This window comes from Crotalus tigris, unplaced genomic scaffold, assembly GCF_016545835.1.
Source record: "Crotalus tigris isolate CLP2741 ecotype Arizona unplaced genomic scaffold, ASM1654583v1 scf7180000017545.3456711, whole genome shotgun sequence".
Lineage (NCBI taxonomy): Eukaryota > Metazoa > Chordata > Lepidosauria > Squamata > Viperidae > Crotalus > Crotalus tigris.
This window is the reverse complement of record NW_024096464.1, coordinates 2,325,196-2,345,665: the sequence shown is the minus strand read 5'-3', so window position 1 is coordinate 2,345,665 and position 20,470 is coordinate 2,325,196. Positions and strand designations below refer to the sequence as shown.

At 36.7% G+C, this 20,470-nt stretch overlaps 1 protein-coding gene across 5 annotated transcripts in view; it reads left to right on the top strand.

The window, feature by feature from the left end:
- Positions 1–20,470, top strand: part of SIPA1L1 (signal induced proliferation associated 1 like 1) — a 162,183-nt gene that overhangs the window by 103,237 nt on the left and 38,476 nt on the right. For 4 of the 5 annotated variants that reach the window (XM_039334177.1, XM_039334196.1, XM_039334162.1 and 1 more), the window contains 8 exons: positions 2,427–2,557; positions 4,719–4,907; positions 7,706–7,880; positions 9,556–9,659; positions 11,583–11,740; positions 16,564–17,137; positions 18,143–18,417; positions 20,093–20,374. In XM_039334177.1, the coding sequence (XP_039190111.1) occupies positions 2,427–2,557; positions 4,719–4,907; positions 7,706–7,880; positions 9,556–9,659; positions 11,583–11,740; positions 16,564–17,137; positions 18,143–18,417; positions 20,093–20,374 (1,888 nt within the window). The remainder of the gene's footprint in view (positions 1–2,426; positions 2,558–4,718; positions 4,908–7,705; positions 7,881–9,555; positions 9,660–11,582; positions 11,741–16,563; positions 17,138–18,142; positions 18,418–20,092; positions 20,375–20,470) is intronic. The other variant, XM_039334187.1, reaches the window with a different exon arrangement.

Below are 20,470 nucleotides of genomic sequence, written 5' to 3'. Positions count from 1 at the left end.
AATCTTCTGTGGCATGTTGTGCTTTGGCAAAGATTTGAGAGAAGCATAGTAGGCTGCTCATTTCTTTAAAAGGAAAAGGAAAAGAAAAGCAGTTAAACTTCACAAGCCTCACTAGCATTTTCAAGTCTTTCCAGACTTTTGAAAATGCCCATTGAGGCACATAGTAACTCATTAAGTCAAATCATGCCACCTCTTTCCAATGTAAAGTTCTTTATCAGAGTAAATCCTTACACAGATCTATTATATGCTACTTGTAGTTTATGACACATATTACAAATTTGGCATTTCTTATTTTAATACTGAGCAAGAAGTACTGCAATATTATTTATGGCAGAGCTAGAAGGACTTGTTTTCCTTATAGGCTTGCATTCTTTCTCATCTTTCTCTTTTCCAGAAGCTTTCACTGTGAAAGCTTTCTGCTGTGAAGTTATTATGTAGCTTGGACTGGGAATTGTACTTAACTTTAACTATGGTTAATATAATTTGAGGCTAGCCTCAGAAACAACTGTTTAAAGATGATGTGTTTTAAAGTGGCTTGTTAATAACGGCCACAACTCTTGATCTGGATTTAAATAAAAGCAGAAGCCTTTTAGTTCTTGAACCACATGGGAAGGGAAAGAGAGATTTTATTTATTTATTTATTTATTCATTCATTCATCAGATTCATATGGCTGCCCATCTCATAAACAAGTGACTCTGGGTAGCGCACAGCAAGCTAAAAAAATATTCAAAATGATTTTTAATATTACAATCATTAAAAGCTTAACATTATAAATAGTCCTTGACTTATAATAGCAATCGGGATGGAAATTTCTGTCACTAAGCACTTCATTATGTGAGGCAACTTCCTCTTAGCTTCCCACAACCAAAATCAGTGAGGAAGCTGGTTGGAAGTTGCAAGTCCCAGGCCCACAAGATAGTGTGGGTGCTGGGGGGGTGGGGGGGGAGGGAGGGAGAGACAAGGTGGGTGGGTCTGAGTGTGGGAGACAGTTGGCAAGGATGCATGAGAGATGCTCTGCAGATAGGCAAGGGTGTGTGAAATATACTTCATAGGTTGGGGAGAATGTGTGAAGATATGCAAGGGGATCTGCACAGTTCAGGGAGATAGGGTTCCACAAATGTGTGAACACAGAGGGGCATTGAGAGATTGTTTAGATAGGGAAGACTTACCCCAATGATTCACCCTTTGACTTTCTGGGGAAGGCAGCATGGAAAGTTGCAAAAGGCGATCATTTGATCACAGCACTCTTGGCAATTGATCATAGTTGTGAACAGGTTGACAATCATTCAGATTATGATCACATGACTACAGAGGTGCTGGGGCAGCCAAAACTCTTGACAATTGTAACCACCATCGATTCAATGCTGTTGTAAATTTGGACAATCATTGAATAAATGGTCCTAGTCAAGGACTATTTGTATAAAAAACATGTACGATTTTAAGAAGAGTTTGTGTCATTCAGTGTGATAATGAAATATACATCTTTGAGAAGGACTGCAAATACCTGTAGATTTAAACTTGTGAAACAGACTTCTATTTTTTCATTTAAAAAAAAAGCAGTTGTACATACATTACTCTTATTGTTCTAGGAACAGAACTTGCTCTTATTATTATATAAACAGAGTATCATCAACATTATTCTCTATCTGTAGTGTAAAATGTCTTTTGAGTTTACTTTATAGTCCTAGTGACTATAAGACATATCCATTTATTTTTTAACAAAAATATGGGAACTCTTTGCTGCTACCTACTTGTGAGATTATGTTTTCAATGTTCCATTGTGATCAGTAGTCTGGTGTTTCTTATTTTTTACCCATAAAACTATCAATTAGGTCTGACCAGTTTAGTTTTTCAAGTCAAAATGAGTTGGACCTGAATCGAATTCCATCTGAAATGGAACTATTTTGGTAGTTGTCAAATAATGATAGTTCATTGCCTTTGGTTTGAATGTTTTATTATATGTTTTATTTTAAGTGTTTTATGTTTTATTATACTGTATGCATACCTAGGAATGTTTGGCTTGGTATATTAAAAAAGGAAGAATAAAAGGAAAGATGGTTTTAGATTAGAGTATTTTCGAATGAACATACTTGAAAAAACAATATACCATGGAATTTTACAATGGAACATGAAGCCAGTTGATCATAATTGTAGATATTTCTGAGTTTGATACAATTGAAGTAAAAAAATCTCTAGATGGTGCTCAGGTTTAATTCTGATTGCCTGATCCACATGTTAATATGTTATGTTTTTGTGTCTATGCTTAGTTGGAACTTGTGTTCAAAGCAAAATTGTTCTGTCTGAACTAATTTTAAAACCTAGAAATATTGTGATAACAATATGTATCCTTCTTTTATGAAACATAATTATCCTTTCATTTGTCCACCTCCATCCCCAAATACGTGTTTGATTTTAATTGCACAAGAACACTGGAACTACTTTGGGGCAGATGAAAACCTTGGTCCCGTAGCTGTCAGCATCAGAAGAGAAAAACCTGAGGAAATAAAAGAAAATGGTTCCCAGTTTAGCTACCGCATTATTTTCAGAACCAGTGAGGTAAGCGATGCCTGGGCTGTAAAGAAATAAGAAATTTGATTTCTGTGCTGGACTTCTTATAAAATCACATGCCTAAACATTGGGAGGATAATTGCTGTCAGTAAATTAATATTATGCAAACTGTTGTGCATTTTATAAAACTCAGAGAAGATTTATTAAAGAGAGGTGGTTCCTATACAAAGCATTTTCTCAATTTATACAGCATTGGAATTAAATATCCCAAGATTCTTGTCATCCAACATGCTCTTATACATGGTTATTTTATGTTTTGAGGAAAAAGAATAAGAAATAACCTAATTAAAAATCCAATGAATTGTTTTTCTAACAGTACTCAGCAGAAATCTCACACAGGTGATGTGAAGTGGCAGCCTTTGAATGGGGGGGAGGTAATCATAAACTATGTTATCCTATGATGATAGCTGTGGATATATACACTGGAAAAATAAGGGCAGTTTTTACATAATGTAAGGCAGGGGTGTCAAACTCAATTTCACTGAGGGCCAGATCAGGGTTGTGGTTGACCTCGGGGGGTCTGGGGGGCGTGGTCAGGGGTGTGGTCAGGGTGGGTGTGGCCAGCTCAACATTGCTTGTGTTGGGGGGCACCTGTGTGGTCTGGGCGGGGCTGGGGGGATCCAGCCTAGTCCTCAAGCTCCCAGGGCACTGGGACCCCACAGCCCAGCCCAGCCCTGCTATCCCAAGAGGGCACCCTGCTGCGCTTATCTCCTCCTCGAAGCTGCTGCTGCTGTTCTTGCTCTCCTTGGCCATGATGTGTATGGGAGGGCAAAGTATGTGAGTCAGAGGAAGGCCCACTCTCTCTTCATATGAGGAAACCTGGCTTTGTAATTAAAGTATCCTCAGCAATAGGATGGGAGACCATCAGGAGAGATCAAGATGAGGAGACAAGGGGATAGCAAAAGGGCAGCAGGGCTGCTGATGGCCAAATGCTAAGACAGCACTTCCCTCAGACCTTCCCTCTCATTGTAATCCCCTCCCTCCCTCCCTTCCTTCTTCCCCTTTCTTCTTTTTCCCTCCCTCTTTATTCTCCTTTCTTCCTTCTTCCTTCCCCCTCTTTCCTTCTTTTTCCTTTCTTATTCTCTTCTCCTCTTTCCTTTTTTCTTTGTCTTTCCTCTTTCCTTTCTCCTTTCCTGTCCCTTCTTGGATGCTCAACTTGCAAAAGGGGAAACATTTCTCCATGCCTTCTTGCCTTGTGATCAAATGCCACTTTTCCTAGTAGTTTGTGGCCACTTAAAAGATGGAGAACAAACCAGGCTCAGTTTATCTCGTGCTTACTTTTAGTGGGGGTGCCGGCAGACAACAGTACAGCAAAACTGTCAAAATGGTGGCTGTGATATTTAATAAGAGCTTCTCTGTTTTTTATGTGGGACAGCTTTATCTTTTATGAGCAGAGGTAGGTTAGTTGTTTTTCTATTAATACATAATCCTTAAAAGGGCTCTCCTGTAAGGAACCTGCCTTGGTCTAATTCAGACTGGAAAAATGAGCAAATATTTGCCCAGCACCTAAGAAAGTTTGCTTAACACTTTAGGACACAAACCTAAAGTCTTATGAAAATGTTGTTTTGTTTTTGTTATTTTGTGTCTTTCCTTTATGCAAATATAAAAAGGTGTACCATTACTACAGCTTAATATGTTCTGCATTAAGGACAGTGCTGTTTGATGGCAAGAATGCTTAAGTCATGATTATGAAGAATAAAGGCCCAGCACCGGATCTATATGAGCTGGGCAGATGCTGCAGGGCATGCCTGGGCATGCACCAGACGTCCCAGGGCCTCCCCCCAAGGCATCCCATGTTCTGCTTAACACCCTGTGTAATTGCTTAATGACTGCAAAAGGGAGAACAGGGATTGTGATCATTGAGCGAGCCAATCACACGGGTTCTTCCCTTAACAACGGCCATGACTTTTTATCATAATCCTGGACTCAGTGGTGGATATAAGTCAAAGACTACTTTTATTATCACTAAGCAGAAAAAAAAAGCAAATGTGCATCTTAATTAGTAATACATTTTTTAATTGTCCTATCCCATTTAAGTTGATACTTTGTGGGAGAATTAAAAAAAAACTATTACTATTGCTAATACTGTGTATTATTAACACATTTTCCTCACAACTTGGTATATAATTTTTTTTTTTTTTATTTCTAGCTTACAACACTAAGAGGTACTGTCTTGGAAGATGCAATACCTTCAACTGCAAAGCATTGCACAGCCAGAGGGTTGCCCTTGAAAGAAGTCCTAGAACATGTGGTTCCTGAACTAAACATCCATTGCCTGAGGTTGGCTTTCAATACACCTAAAGTCACAGAGCAGCTTATGAAACTTGACGAACAAGGGGTAAGATTTAAACTGCACGTATTTGGTTTTTAGTTGTTTAGTCTTATAATAACAAATTGTTGGGGGTTTTTTGTTTAGCTTAAAAATGTTATATAAGGCCATCATATATTGATGTTAAAGAATAAGACATTTCAGGAATTAGTTTGCTCTCAAATAACTTAATCAGATACATAGAGGAGCTAAATATTCTAAGATAGAGATAAAGATACAAGTCGTTTTAAACAAATAACGTATTTTAATTATATTATCAACTAGCTGTACCTGGTCACGTGTTGCTGTGGCTCAGTCTAGTGAAATGGAAAGGAAAGAAAAGAGAAAGCGCATGTAGCGTGTGTTGCTTTTACGTCCAACAGGTGGCGCTGTTTTTGAAAAAAAGCATGTTTTACCTGTCACAGGTGTGACATCTATATAATATAGGTATATAAAAACACGCGCGTATTTGAATGTAACGTTGTGTCAAAATTTCAAAGCAATCGGTGAAGAACTTTCGGAGATTTAAGATTTTCAACAAACGAACATTTACATTTCTATTTAAACAGATTAAAAAGTATTTTCTTCATACATTGCTGCAAGACATTGCATAGGAAACTGATTCAAAGTTATGCCTTTCTACCTATGACATTTGAGCTACTATCGCAATATATTTTAACAATGAACTTCATTAGGTTCTTAGTACTGCTTGTAAAACATTAATTTAAAGTTGTAATTCTATCATATTAATCAAAGCTCTGCAGTTAATGCATTCAATTCAGGTATTTTGGGATAAAACTAATGACATAGATGTGTTCTCTGCCTTTGTGCTGTGTTGAATTAACCCTTTCAGGAGATGAACAGGAACAATGTTATCATTTTGATTAGCTTGTTGTTTTCAACAGCCTTTGTTTTAATCAATTTTAGAATCTATCTGAGCTGCCAGAAAAATTAGAGCTGCATAATTATTTCAGAATCTCTTTCTTTCCAAAAAGTTTTCTTCATAAAACAGTGCTAACATACTATTTTGGCTTATGGAATATTACATGAGACCATTTTGGTTTTTATGCTAATTTTAGAAATAGGGGAGACTATCCAGATTTTTGGACTTAAGAATCACTAGCATTCTCAATATGTGATCATCAGTTTAAGAGTAGATGAAAATGAAAAAGTTGAAGCTTGTCCAATATATGATGCAAGTGTTATTATTGAGAACCTGAGGCAATTTGGGAGATGTTAATATAGTATGTTCCTTGAAAAAATAAGTTGTACTGGGAATGCTTCTTTCTCTAGCACAGGTATATGGGGAAAAAAAATCAAGAGATTTTTTTCCTCATTTTTGAGATCCTCTGTTTGAAAACAAATTTTTAAAATGTTTACTTATTTTCCTTTTTTATAAGCAATATATGACATCTTTAACTCATTGGCTCTATGAGCTTTTTGTGTATGGCCAAAAGGCCAATCAAAACTTCAAGCCTTGTAAAGTTGGGAGAGGCATCCTGTCATAGTGAGTAGATTTTAGGCATCTCGGGGTTGTGCATTCTGAAATTGAAGACAGAACAGATTTTATTACAATATATTGTATCTTGGTCCCTGACAAGTTGATGACTAGGGTTCTGAAGAGTATTCAGAATGGGGAACAATATTTGGCTCTGCCAGAACATTAGAAACCTATTTTAACAGGAATTCACTGAGTTTCTCTGCATACACACATAGACCACAAGCACACATACTTAATCTACTGTGACTTTTCCAAATGTTTTTCCCCATTTTAACTGAATGTCTGTTTTAGATATAAATATATTTTCTTTTTGTTCCGTAAAGTTCAGCTTCTTTTCTGTGCCTTTATCCTTCTAAAGGTGTTTTTTCAAAAGGCAACTGGATTTCCTTGTTTTTCTTGGAAGTTGTTTTGCTTCTCATCCAAGAAGCATCTTTGAAAGAAGCTTCTTGGATGAGAAGCGAAACATCTTCCAAGAAAAACAAGGAAATCCAGTTGCCTCTTGAAAAAACACCTTTGGAACAACTATGACCTGGATGACTGAGAATCTCCTTAGACTTTATCCTTCTAGTTCTGTCAATATAGCATAATAATACTAAATAGCATAATAATAATTGAAGCAGATATAATAAAGTGATCATAAATAAACCAGGTGCTTTTGTGAGAACTCAGCGGTTAGTGAGAAGGTAGTAGTACATTGGCTAATCTATTTTCCATATTACAGTTTTTGGTAGCTTTTTAATGATGAAAAGATTACCTGATGAAAAGATTTCTTTACACTGTCATTTGTTACTCACTTCAATTGTAAGCATTATTTTAGTAAATTTTATGTAGTAATATAGTTAGATGAGGAAAACTTGATTATTTAATTACCTTAAATTACATACTTTAACATATAAGCTGTTTATAAATTGACATTTCAAGAATTCTTGCCATCGATTTGACAGGATCAGATTAATGGTCATCTTGTTTTGTGTATTTAACTTCAAATTTATCTTTTAACAAAAATTATTATAAATTCTGAAATAAATAAAGCAATGTTTTCAAACCTAGGATTTAAAGTAGTGAGGCTACAAACTTTTTTCTTTTGTATTTTTCTTTTTTGTGTGTGAAATTTGGAATTGGGAATGCCAATGGTCTCTGAATTATTTTGTGGAGCAATTTGAAATACAGCATAGTAAATATATAGAACCTTGTCATTTTTGTTTTTTTCACTCAGCTTTCTTATTACGGAAAACAGAGATAAATTTTGAAAGGAATAGCTTTGTACTTCTTGATGCAGCACAGATAATACAAGAATGCAAACTTGTGCTTCTATTTGTATTTACAGTTAAGCTATCAGCTGAAAGTGGGAATCATGTACTGCAAGTCTGGACAAAGCACAGAAGAGGAAATGTACAATAATGAATCAGCAGGCCCAGCCTTTGAAGAATTTCTTCAGTTGTTGGGAGAACGGGTTAGACTTAAAGGGTTTGAAAAGTATCGTGCCCAGCTAGACACAAAGAGTAAGACTGCATTTGTTTTGTTCAGAATAATGAAAATAATGAGTATGAAAATAAGGAGAGCAAAGCAGTAGTCCCTGGGAAGCACTAGCCACCCCCTAGCACAATGCTGGAGCCAACTCAGGAAACATCAGGCACACCAGCCCAGTCCCAGCCACACTCATCATCACCACCCTGTACTCCATGGTCCCTGCTGTCCTGTGCTTTACCCCCCCAGCTGACCTTCACCATGTTCTTATTCCTGCTGCTTACAAGGATGCCCACCCTGGCTCTTCACAAGGCAGCTGCTGGCCAAGAGAGGCCATCTTTCCTAGGCCTTGCAAGGAAACCGCTATGTGCAACCCTGGGAAGAAAGCCTTGTGTGGTTTGCAGCTGTCTCACTGAGGACTAGGCCAGGCATGCTTGGTCAGCAGTGTGAGTAAGAAGATGATGAAGATAAACTATGGCAGCAAGGTGCCAAAAGAGCAAAATCAGGGAGATAGGCGGGTGGGAAAGCATCCTGTGGTTGTAAATGTGGACAGGTTGCCAAGTGCCTGAATTTTGGTCATGTGCTCATGGAGGTGCTTCAATAGCTATAGCTTTGGGGACTGGTTGTATATCCCTTCATTCAGCATCTCCATAATTTTAAACAGTCATTGAACAAATGAGTGTAAATCAAGGACTACCTGTATCTCATTTTCCAAGCAAGGTCTATTTTGAGGTTTTCATGTGTTCACTAATTCTCAAGAGATAATCATGAAGGTGTTTCCTAAAATGACTTCATAAATCTCACCAAATATATCACTCAAAGATATTCTGGACATATACTCATTGTTAGATAAATTACTAAATTTAAATGTTGACCCATACTTAAAAATAAAAAAAATCTAGTAAAATACATGTGAATATATAGCTATAAAATGATAACATATTAATCATTCCAAATAAAACTATATCTGTAGTTTGCATTTATTTCCAGTTATCAATATTTTATTTCATAAAAAAGATTGATGGAATTTTAGTTTCCTTTCCCTTTGTCATGGAAAGTATGGTTCGCTTCTGATAGCAAAGTTTTTAAAGTCTGGATACCAGACAGTATTAACATAGGTGCATTGAGAAGAAGTATCAAATTCTCATTACTAGCATTTATTGCAAAGAGGACAACTTAGAAAACATGCTAAACCTGGTTTGAATATGTGAATTTACCTATGATATTGATGGCATACAGATATGGTAATTTATCTGTAACACTAATGATAGGATGAAGTAAATCTAAATAAATCATCTCAATTTAAAAAATAGTTTATTATACAGAACAAAAGGTTAATGTTGAAATGACACCTGCAAAGACATAACACTAGTTTAGTTCTATTTTATAATGATAATAGGTAAGCATATAATATTTATTGTAAGAAAAGTACTGCAAAAACCTCTGCATTATATAGTTATATGGTTTCTAGCATATCCACCTTTGAGTATCTTTTTCGTTTTTCTGGCAACCCTTAGAATTTATAATGTGTATAAAACATAATATATTAAAATATATAAAATTAAAAATAAGTAATACTTCTATTTCTTATTTTGCTTTAGAATAAACATTACATGGATTTTGTGCTTAAATGTATCTTTACAATCTTGTGAATTGTGTTATTTATAATAATAATAAATTAGACCTTTTCTTTATATTATTTATTTGCAGCTGATTCAACTGGTACCCACTCTCTTTATACAACATATAAAGACTATGAAATCATGTTTCATGTTTCTACAATGTTGCCATATACACCCAACAACAAACAACAGGTAGGAACTACTTGAATAATCAGAATAATTAATTGCTTATTTCAGACTTTACATTAAATTACTTTTTTGCCCAACTCGACTAACTGAAACAAATATTTGGCTCTCTTGTATCTCATAATTTATTCTGTGATGAAGCCATGAAAAGGAGGTGGGAACTATTTTTTTCTGTTTTCAGTACATTCCGTTTTTATCACTGATTAGACAGATTTCATTTATACTAGTGTATCTCTTTAAAATATCTAAATAAATAAGCAAATCTGAATGGGCAACAAAAATGGCACCATAGGATAAAACTAATTTGGGGATTAAAAGAAAGAGTGTGTAGAACTTTTTACCCCAGTGTAGATGTTTTGGAGATTTTTTTCCCCTTTACTTCAATCACCTAAGCTGAAGTTTATCTCATTCTGGAAAACCATATTTACAGAAATGTTGGATGTTCGTGCTATTTAAAATTTGATTTTGATTTTTAAGTTCATATCCATCCAATATATTTACTACTGACATTGTACTGTAAGAATAAAATGTGGCCTGGAGCATATTCAGAGTAACAGTGGAATAACACTGACAGAATAGCAACCTTCTCCATGTGGATATCTGCACTAGTAATTGGATATTTTTGTGAGACCTACTGCTCTTTGCAAGTATTACCAAACTAGGCCTCAGGATAATCAGCATATGGTAGTTTAATTTGTTTGCAGACTGTTTATCTGATGGAGCCAGGGTGGGGCTCATATTGTTGTTCCACCATAAAAAACTATGAATGATATGCTGATTCTCCATGGCAGTATTTATGAAATCTCTGACAGGATATGCTCCAAATTCCATATGTTTCTACTTTCTGCAGTGTCCTGTCATATATGCTGTGGCTTCAATCCAAAGTATTTTTAGCAGAGAAAAGGAGATGGAGAGAAAGAGACAAAGAGACTATTTTGTGAAATGTTATACAATTGAAAGCAAAAGCCAGAAAATTTACAATTTTAGAAACACAATTTATAAAGCATAGTTTTACAGTAGTGCAAAAGTTTGATAAAATATGGATTATGCATAGTAGTGAGCCATAAAAATGTATTAAGGAGCTAGGACCAAGATTTATGGAAGATTTTATGTAAAAGAAGACTTTTTCTAGGATTGAAGTACTATTTTGTCAACAGTTCTGAGGGGTGGAAAGAACTTTCTAACTGCAGAAAAGTAGTTAGCCAAAGAAATCATCTTTGCCCGGTCACACTTGTCATCTTGACAAAAATTGACCTTCCCCCGCTCTCCTTTGGATATTTTTTGAAATGCTTAACATGTTATTTGGACTGAATTGAGAAAAATACATATTTTACAGATATATATCTGGATTTTGAAAAAGTTTTGTAACGGGTTTAACTTTGTTCACATCTAATAGTTTGGATTTCATGTTAAATCAAACATATCTTTTGTTGTAAATATAAGAAACTTGACGGTTTTTTCTCCTGAGAAATATTTTTTGAAAATATAACTGGAATTGAAAAGCACAAAGAAAATTAATTAAATTGATAAGTCTGCCAAAATTAAATCATAATTTTAATATATTGAACAGTATTGCCTAGATTAAAAACGTCACCATTTTGTAAAGATTTAGAATAAATAAATAAATAGACAAAGACATAATAACAACATTTTTATGATTGTAAATTTAATTTTAGAAACAAAATCTACTCATGGAAAGACATTTCTTTGCATTAAGGTAGATCTTTAATGGTTGTTATGGAAACTGCAAGTACTAATTTATATTAATGTTTTATATTGATACATTCTTCATTATTTATTTTAGGAACAATTTTAAAAAAACCATCAGGCGTTTTTACATTTTAAAACATGAACTAATGCAAACAATTACATTCTATAACAATATTAATGCTTTTAATTCTCATGGATTTCTTGTCTTCATGACCAAAGCTGTTAAGAAAACGACACATTGGGAATGATATTGTGACAATAGTTTTCCAAGAACCTGGAGCCGAATCCTTCAGCCCAAAGAATATCCGTTCTCACTTTCAGCACGTCTTTGTCATTGTCCGAGTGCACAATCCTTGTACTGACAACGTTTGTTACAGGTAACTATTACAGTGCTTATGATGGTTTTGCATGACAGAGGATAACTTTTTACCTTTTATTAACCACCTAGAATCATATAGATAGTGAGATCGGCAAATGTGATAAATAACTGCAGGTAATCCTTGACTACAATTGAGCTCCACATTTTTATTCCTAAGCAAGGCAGTTGCTGAGTGAATTGTGTGTCATTTTATGACCTTTTTTGGCACAGTTGCTAAGCAGATCACTGTGAGTGTTAGGTGAATCGTGCAGTTGTTAAGGAAATCTGCCCTCCCCCATTGATTTTGCTTGTCGGTAGCTGGCAGGGCAGTGCAACTGTCATAAATACATGCCAGTTGCCAAGCACCCTAATTTTGATCATGTGACCATGGGGATGCTGCAGTGGTCATAAGTGTGCAAAACAATCACAAGCCATTTTTTGTCGTAACTTTGAATGGTCACAAGACAAATGGCTGTAAGCTGAGGATTACTTGCATTAAGCTGCAATATTTGATCAGAGCCTTTTCTAATTTATTTTATTACTTCTCAGTAAAATATTTTAGATGCAATTAGAAGTAAATGGAACTCTGAGAACTGTTTAGTATTTCTGTTTTTCCTATCAAAAATGATCATATGTGAGTTAAATAGTTTGAAACTAGAGATAGTGGCTTTGCAGAGCAGAATGAAAACCAAATGTATTTTATATACTAGATTTGTAGTGATTATCCCACAATGTTTATATGCAGTGAAATTTCTTTTGAATGCTCATTTAGTAAGCAGAATGTCTATTTCTGAAAGATGGCTATATTTTGCTTCCCCTGGCAAATATCCAAGACATATAAATTAAACCTTTCAACATTAGTGATTGAGAAATAGAATACTGAGGATATAATTCTCTCTAATGTATTAGAAATATAAATATTGGTTATTTGTTTCATATGTTCTTCTTCTTAAATAACTCCATGTGTTTCTATATAAAGAAATAGTAGTACAAAAAAGAATATTTCAGAAATATATAATTAACAATGAATTATTATTAACAGTTGTTTGGAAAACTTAAATTGGTAAGACCCTTAAAATGGAAAGAAGAGACTATGATTGTATTATCTGTTTGGGGGATAGGGCTTAAACAATAATGTTACATCACCTTGATCTCACTATAGATAATCTTCGTAAATATAATTAATATTCTTTCTTCATAGACGCATTTCATAGTCTTACTGCCTTCCCATTCTTCCCTTCCCCTTTTTGTCCAGTATAATAATAATAATAATAATAATAACAACAACAACAACAACAACAACAACAACAACAACATGACTGGATAATCAAGTGCCTAGAAATAACAGGAGTCAGTAGAAACATCAGAAAATTTGTGCAAAGATCGATGGCACAATGGAAGACACAGTTGCAGATCAATGGTGAGAGACTGGGAGAGGTTAATATCAAGAGAGGAATATTTCAAGAAGATTCATTGTCACCATTACTATTTGTTATTGCACTGTTTCCTCTGTCAACAATACTGAATAACTCAGGACATGGCTATCAAACATCAAAAATATCTACCAGACTATCCCATCTCCTTTACATGGATGATCTGAAGCTGTATAGAAAAACATCATCTGAAATAGAATCGCTGCTCAATACTGTCCGTATATATAGCCAAGATATTTTTATGGAGTTTGGCTTGGACAAATGTTTCACACTTACTATCAAACAAGGAAAAGTAGTGAAAACTGAAGGAATCAAGATGCCCCACGGAAATAACATTAAGAGTCTGGATGAGGAAGATTACTACAAATACTTGGGTATCCTTCAAGCTGACAACATCAAGCACACTGAAGTCAAGAAAAAGATTAGAGGTGAATACATCAAGAGAGTGAAGAAGATTTTAAAGTCCAAACTCAATGGAGGAAATACCATAAAGGCAATCAACACCTGGGCAATCCCAGTCATTAGGTCACAGCTGGAATAGTGGACTGGACGCAAGCAGAACTAAAAGCAATGGATAGGCAGACCAGAAAAATAATGACAATGAATCATGCCCTTCATCCACGCAGTGACATTGATAGACTTTATCTACCAAGGCAAATAGGTGGCGTGGAATGCTACAAGTACATCAGATGGTTGAAGAAGAAAAAATGGCTTTGGAAGAATATCTGAAGAACAATGATGAAGATGCACTGAAATTAGTATATCAGGAAGGCTTACTGACTACTGGAGAGACCAAACTGGCCTACAAGAAAGACCAATGAAGAACAGAATAGAGGCATGGGAAGACAAAGCACTACATGGCCAATACATGAAAAAAAATAGCTGGGAAAGCAGATAATAACAAGACCTGGCAATGGCTAAGAGCAGGAAAATTGAAGAAAGAGACCGAGGGACTAATTCTGGCTGCACAATACCAAGCCTTAAGGACAAATGCATACAAAGTCAAAATTGAGAAGACAGCAACAGACAGTAAGTTCCGCCTATGCAAAGAAGCTGAAGAAACAGTGGACCACTTGGTAAGCTGTTGCAAGAAGATTGCACAGACTGACTACAAGCAGCGGCATGACAAAGTAGCAACAATGGTGCATTGGAAGATCTGCAAAAAATATCATTTGCCTGTACGCAAAAACTGGTGGGATCATAAAATAGAGACAGTCATAGAAAATGATAAAATTAAACTGCTCTGGGACTTCAGAATTCAAACAGACAAGCACCTGCAACATAACATCCCAGACTTAACAATTGTCGATAAGAAAGACAAAAAAGTTTGGATAGTGGATGTGGCAGTGCCTGGAGATAGCAGAATAGAAGAGAAAGAACTGGAGAAGATAACAAAATACAAAGACCTACAAATAGAAATAGAAAGACTGTGGCAAAAGCAAGCAATGGTAGTACCAATAGTCATAGGCTCCTTGGGTGCAATCCCAAAACAACTGGAGCACCACTTGAACACCATTGGCATTGACAAATTCGCTATTAGTCAATTGCAAAAGGCTGCCTTACTAGTAACTGCTTCCATCCTGCGACGATATCTGTAATACCATCAAACATCCACATCTGCCTATCCCAGGTCCTGGGTAAGGACTCGATAGGTAGACCAAATGCCAAATCCAGTCTGAACATCTGGCTGACTGTGCGATGATCGATAATAATAATAATAATAATAATAATAATAATAATAATAATAATAATAATAGTAAAGTTGGAAGGGACCTTGGAGGTCATCTAGTCCAACCCCCTGCTCGGGCAGGAAACCCTACACCATTTCGGACAAATTGCTGTCCAGTCTCTTCTTAAAAACTTCCAGTGTTGGAGCATTTACTGCTTCTGGAGGCAAGCTGTTCCACTGATTAATTGTTCTCACTGTCAGGAAGTTTCTCCTTAGTTCTAGGTTGCTTCTCTCCTTGATCAATTTCCATCTGTTGCTTCTTGTCCTGCCTTCAGGCGCCTTGGAGAATAGCTTGACTCCCTCTTCTTTGTGGCAGTCCCCGAGATATTGGAACACTGCTATCATGTCTCCCCTCGTCCTTCTCTTTGTTAAACTAGACATACCCAATTCCAGCAACTGTTCCTTATATGTTCTAGCCTCCAGTCCCCTAATCATCTTTGTTGCTCTTCTCTGTACTCTTTCCAGAATCAGAACCCATATCATTTACAATATTTTTGAAGTGTCTCCCTAATATAATAATAAAAAAAATACCTATGGAGATAATGTTGACCTTTTTTTAGTACAGTTGTTTGGGATAAGTAGGAGCCCAGTGGCATCCACCAGTACACATTTTGGGCTGGGTGGGGAGCAGGGAGCTTGAAAGGAAAGCAACAGACTATGATGGGAGGGGTGATGTAATTAGCAGCTGAACAATGTTGTCAGATTCTCAAAATACTAGGGTGAAGTGAGTGTGGCATGGACTCTTCTATTGACACTTTGAGCTAAAACAAAATCTGAGCAGTGGAAACCTCTTGTCACTCAAGATTTTCATAAATTCCAATGTGAAAAGGTTGGTTAAAAAAAAAGATTGGATCCTGCTAAATAACCAGTGCAATGGTTCACATTCATTAACGTTCTATTGTGGTTCTACTACTTTACATTTTTCAAAAAGATGCTTTGCATTATTGCACTTTCCATATAATTCTCGCTTCCACCAATAAATTCATCTATTACTCCTCTGTTTCTTTTCTCTTTGGTTAAGGAGCAATAGAAGTAGCATTCCCAGTAAGCGTTTAAAAATAATCTCCTGGCTAAGCAGCAAGTGCTTGTTTCTTTGTAACTCTGGGAGGGAATAGTTAAAAATTTGAGCAATTCAAGGCATTTCTTTTGTGTTTTCAGGACATGTGGAGGTGGGTGTTAACAAACATATATTGCAGAGAGCAGAATAAAAAATTGAATTTTGCAAACTGTTAATGTTTGAATGTTTTATTGCCAAGTAACTTCACTTGAAAAAATGTAATTTATAGTTTGGAGGTTTGGAGAAGAATAAAGATGTATGTAATATGCTATTGACAATAAATATATTTATCTTATGTAAATGTATAGGATTTTCTGCTTGAGCAGGGGGTTGGACTAGATGACCTTCAAGGTCCCTTCCAACGTTATGATGATGATGATGATGATGATGATGATGCAAAAGTAATTGATATAGAGTACTCAAATAGATATACAGTATAGTGCAGAAATTTTTAAAAAAACAGATTAATTAATCACTGATTTTTTATGTCATGAGGAATCTTGCAGTTGTTACAGAGTCTCCTCTCTGTAGAACTGGATTGTCTAAAGACAAAATATATAGCACATTGAAATGTATAATGTTTCTGCGTATTGTTTTAAATCACATTTGTATATATTTTTCAGTGTTGCTGTGACACGATCAAGAGATGTGCCCTCATTTGGACCTCCAATTCCTAAAGGCATCACCTTTCCTAAATCAAACGTATTCAGGGACTTCTTACTGGCCAAAGTGATCAATGCTGAGAATGCAGCTCATAAATCAGAAAAATTCCGTGCTATGGCTACTAGAACCCGTCAGGAATACTTGAAAGATTTGGCAGAAAAGAATGTGACAAATACACCTATTGATCCTTCTGGCAAATTCCCTTTTATCTCACTTGCTTCTAAGAAGAAGGAGAAATCTAAACCTCATCCAGGAGTAGAACTCCATAGTTCTGGCGCTGTTGTTTGGATTCTCCATGCTAAAGACTATAGCAAGGGTGTAGATATAGAATGTCTTTTGGGCATTTCTAATGAATTTGTTGTTGTAATTGAACAAGATACAAGAAGTGTTGTATTCAATTGCTCCTGCAGAGATGTAATAGGGTGGACTTCAACAGATACAAGTGTCAAAATTTTCTATGAAAGAGGAGAATGTGTTTCTGTGGAAAGTTTCAGAAACCCTGAAGATATCAAGGAGATTGTCAAAAGACTAGAGGTTAGAATTCCTTATTTTCCCCTTACCTTCCTTCCTCAAGCATAAATACATATAGAAATGCTTTAATTTCTCTCTTGGATCTGAGCAATAAACTAGCAAAATAAAATGGATATAGGAGATGACCAGAGGTCAAATGCATCATTAGTTTGGAATCGCTATGTCCCTGTAAGAGACCTAAATCCAACTCCTCTTGAGGTCCATTGACTCTTCTCTGATGCTAATTCATCTTGATTATTAGTAGATCAGACTCTTGTGTAGGTAGCATGAAATAAACTTCTAGTACTTTTGAACTCTATCCTGGTTGCTGATTTCTTATACCTGACATTGGTCCACCCACTTGTTAGATTATTTTTTAAAATCTTTTGTCCTATCCAATTAGAGTAATAAAACACCTTGTTGCTTATTCATCTACTTTTTGTCCAGATTAAGGTCTGGCTAGTGTATTTAATATAATAGTATTTACACTTTTGCTGCAGAAATGTTATTTGCGAAATCAAAACAATATTTTCCATGTCATGAGAAAATATTTTTTCAGCATTCAAAAATATTATTAAGACCCATCTTTTAAGAACAGGATTTAAAATAGTAAAACAAAGAGTTCCTTACCAACAGAATTTATAAAGAATGTCAAGTCAATATAAGATTTAATAATTAAACGACTTTTGTCAATTTGTAAATGACTTAGTCTACAAATCCTCAATTACTGTGAGTATTGTTTCATAAATTGCTACATTTAAAGTTTGTGTAGTATTCATAATTTTCAGCTAGTATTGGAATATAGCTAGTGATTTATACAAGATCAAACTAAGCTGGAGATTATTACTCAGTAGTAATCCAGCTATCTTCCTCAGAGGTATATAGTATAATTGCTGTATGAATAAGGAATGACAGCTTCACACTCTGTTTTAAAGATCTAGCCTGTTTATTTGTGTCTCCTACTGAATACAGTTCATTGTACTAAACTGTTCCCATTACATCTCCACATCTCTGTCTTCCGATTCTCAGCTCGTGACCAAGGGATGTGAATCAGTGGAAATGACTTTACGACGGAATGGATTGGGTCAGCTTGGCTTCCATGTGAACTATGAAGGAATTGTGGCAGATGTTGAACCGTATGGCTATGCTTGGCAGGCAGGATTACGACAAGGCAGCAGATTAGTGGAAATTTGCACTGTGGCTGTCGCTACCCTAAGCCATGAGCAAATGATTGATCTCCTGAGAACCTCAGTTACTGTGAAGGTTGTCATTATCCCACCTCATGAAGATTGTACTCCACGAAGGTATTTGGAAACCAGTGAATTAATTAATATCTCTCACTGATTAAAAGAGAATCAGTTTGTTAAGGAATCAGGCTAGAAACTAGGGGACTGTAAGTTCTAGTCCCACTTTAGGTACAAAGCCAGTGAAGTGATCTTCGGCTAGTCACGCTCAGCCCTAGAAAGCAGCCATGTGTCTATTATCTATTATTATGTGTCTATTATCTACATATCTGTTATCTTTGTCTGTGAATCCTGTCTAAAGGTACAACCATTTGAAATTACAGCAGGCTGAAAAAGGGTGCTATATAGCTTATAAAGCACTTCCAGTCATCATAAAAATCCCCTCCCGCCCATCAGTTCCATGATCAAAATTGGGGGATTGGCAACCTGTTCATACTTACAATTTGTGGCCAAGCCACCCACGATTATGTGATCACCATTTATAATCTATCGCAGTAGTTCTCAACCTTTCTAATGCCGTGACCCCATAATACAGTTCCCCATGTGGTGGTGACCCCCAAGTAGGTGTGGCCACCAATAAGAGGGAGTAGGACAGCTAGGGAAAAGGGAAAAAAATGGTGGACAGCGTGGTTTGGCGACCCCCATGAAATGGTCGTTCGACCCCAAATGGGGTCCCGACACACAGGTTGAGAACCACTGATCTATCGCTTTTCCCAGAAAACCTATAGGGATGCTGGCTGGGAACATTACAAGCTGCTGCTGCTGCTGCCTGCCCGTAGTACTCCCTCTCATCTCTGGGGGGTTGGCTTAAAGAGCTTCCTGCCAAGGAAAACCAAACTCCTTTGGCAGGAGGAGGCACAGGGTGGAGGCACCTTACTCAATTCCATTGAACGCAGTCCCTTCTGCACATGAAAGGGAGCTGACCTCCTTTGGAAGAGTGGGTCTGAAGAGCTAAGAGTTGTTCCTGCACTCCGCTGAAGGCATTTCCTTCCAAGCACAGAGGAGAGCTCCTGTTTAAATCTTGATGATTTAAGCTCCATGTCTGCATCCCGCAGAAGGAGTTCCCTTCTGCACATGAACGGGAGCTGACATCCTTCGGTAGGCAGCTCTTTCAGCCAGCCCCTAGAGATGAGAGGGAGCCAAAATCCAAGCAGATGGGAGGGGAAGGCCCAGATCAGGATGGAGCAAGTGTCTCTTTGCTCAGGGCATGAAAAACCTGCTTGGAGTTTGGCAGGAAGGATTTTCAGTTCTTGAGTGGAGAGGCAGTGTAATAAGTTAAGACACGTGGGGTATTCAGATATAGTGAAGGCCCTGGGAGGCCTGGTACAGACCATGCATAAATGTTTCTCCCTCAGGGGTTGGAAATCCTGCTTGGATTTTGGCACGGAGGATTTGCGGCTCCTAAACGGACCTCAAGAGTCTCCCCCACCCCCCTAGAAGTGCCCCATAGTTCTTATCTGGACTCTGTCCGCTTAACAACATCGCCCAGCCAGTGACTGCTTAACATGTGCAACTGGAAGTGCCGGGATTGCAATCATTGAGTAAAGCAATCGCATGGGCAGTCATGTGATAATTTGCTCAACAGCCGTTTCACGCAACTACTGAGATTCTGGTCCCAGCTGTGGTTGCATTATCTCCATGTGTCTGTCTATCAGTTCTCTATGTGTCTATCATATCTATATATGAGTCATCAATCGACACATACTTTGTTTAACCATATTTTTCAATCCTCCAGAAGTTTTTCAGAAATTCATCGCATGCCAGTAATGGAATACAAAATGAATGATGGTGGAGTTCCATATGAGTTCAAATTCCCATTCAGAAATAACAACAAGTGGCAGAGAAATGCTAACAAGGGACAAGCCTCTCATGTTCAGCAAATGCCATCCCAGATGCAAAGTCCGATTACCACTAGGGTTGCCTCAGGGAAAGGTGAAGGAAAAATGCCTCCTCCGGATCGGGCCGCCAACATTCCACGCAGTATTTCTAGTGATGGCCGTCCACTGGAGAGTAGAAGGTAAGTTTCTAACTTGGGGGTGTTCTTTTTGCAGTGCAAGTAACAGACGTTTTAAATCCAAAATACAAGTAGTCCTCAATTAACGACTACTTGATT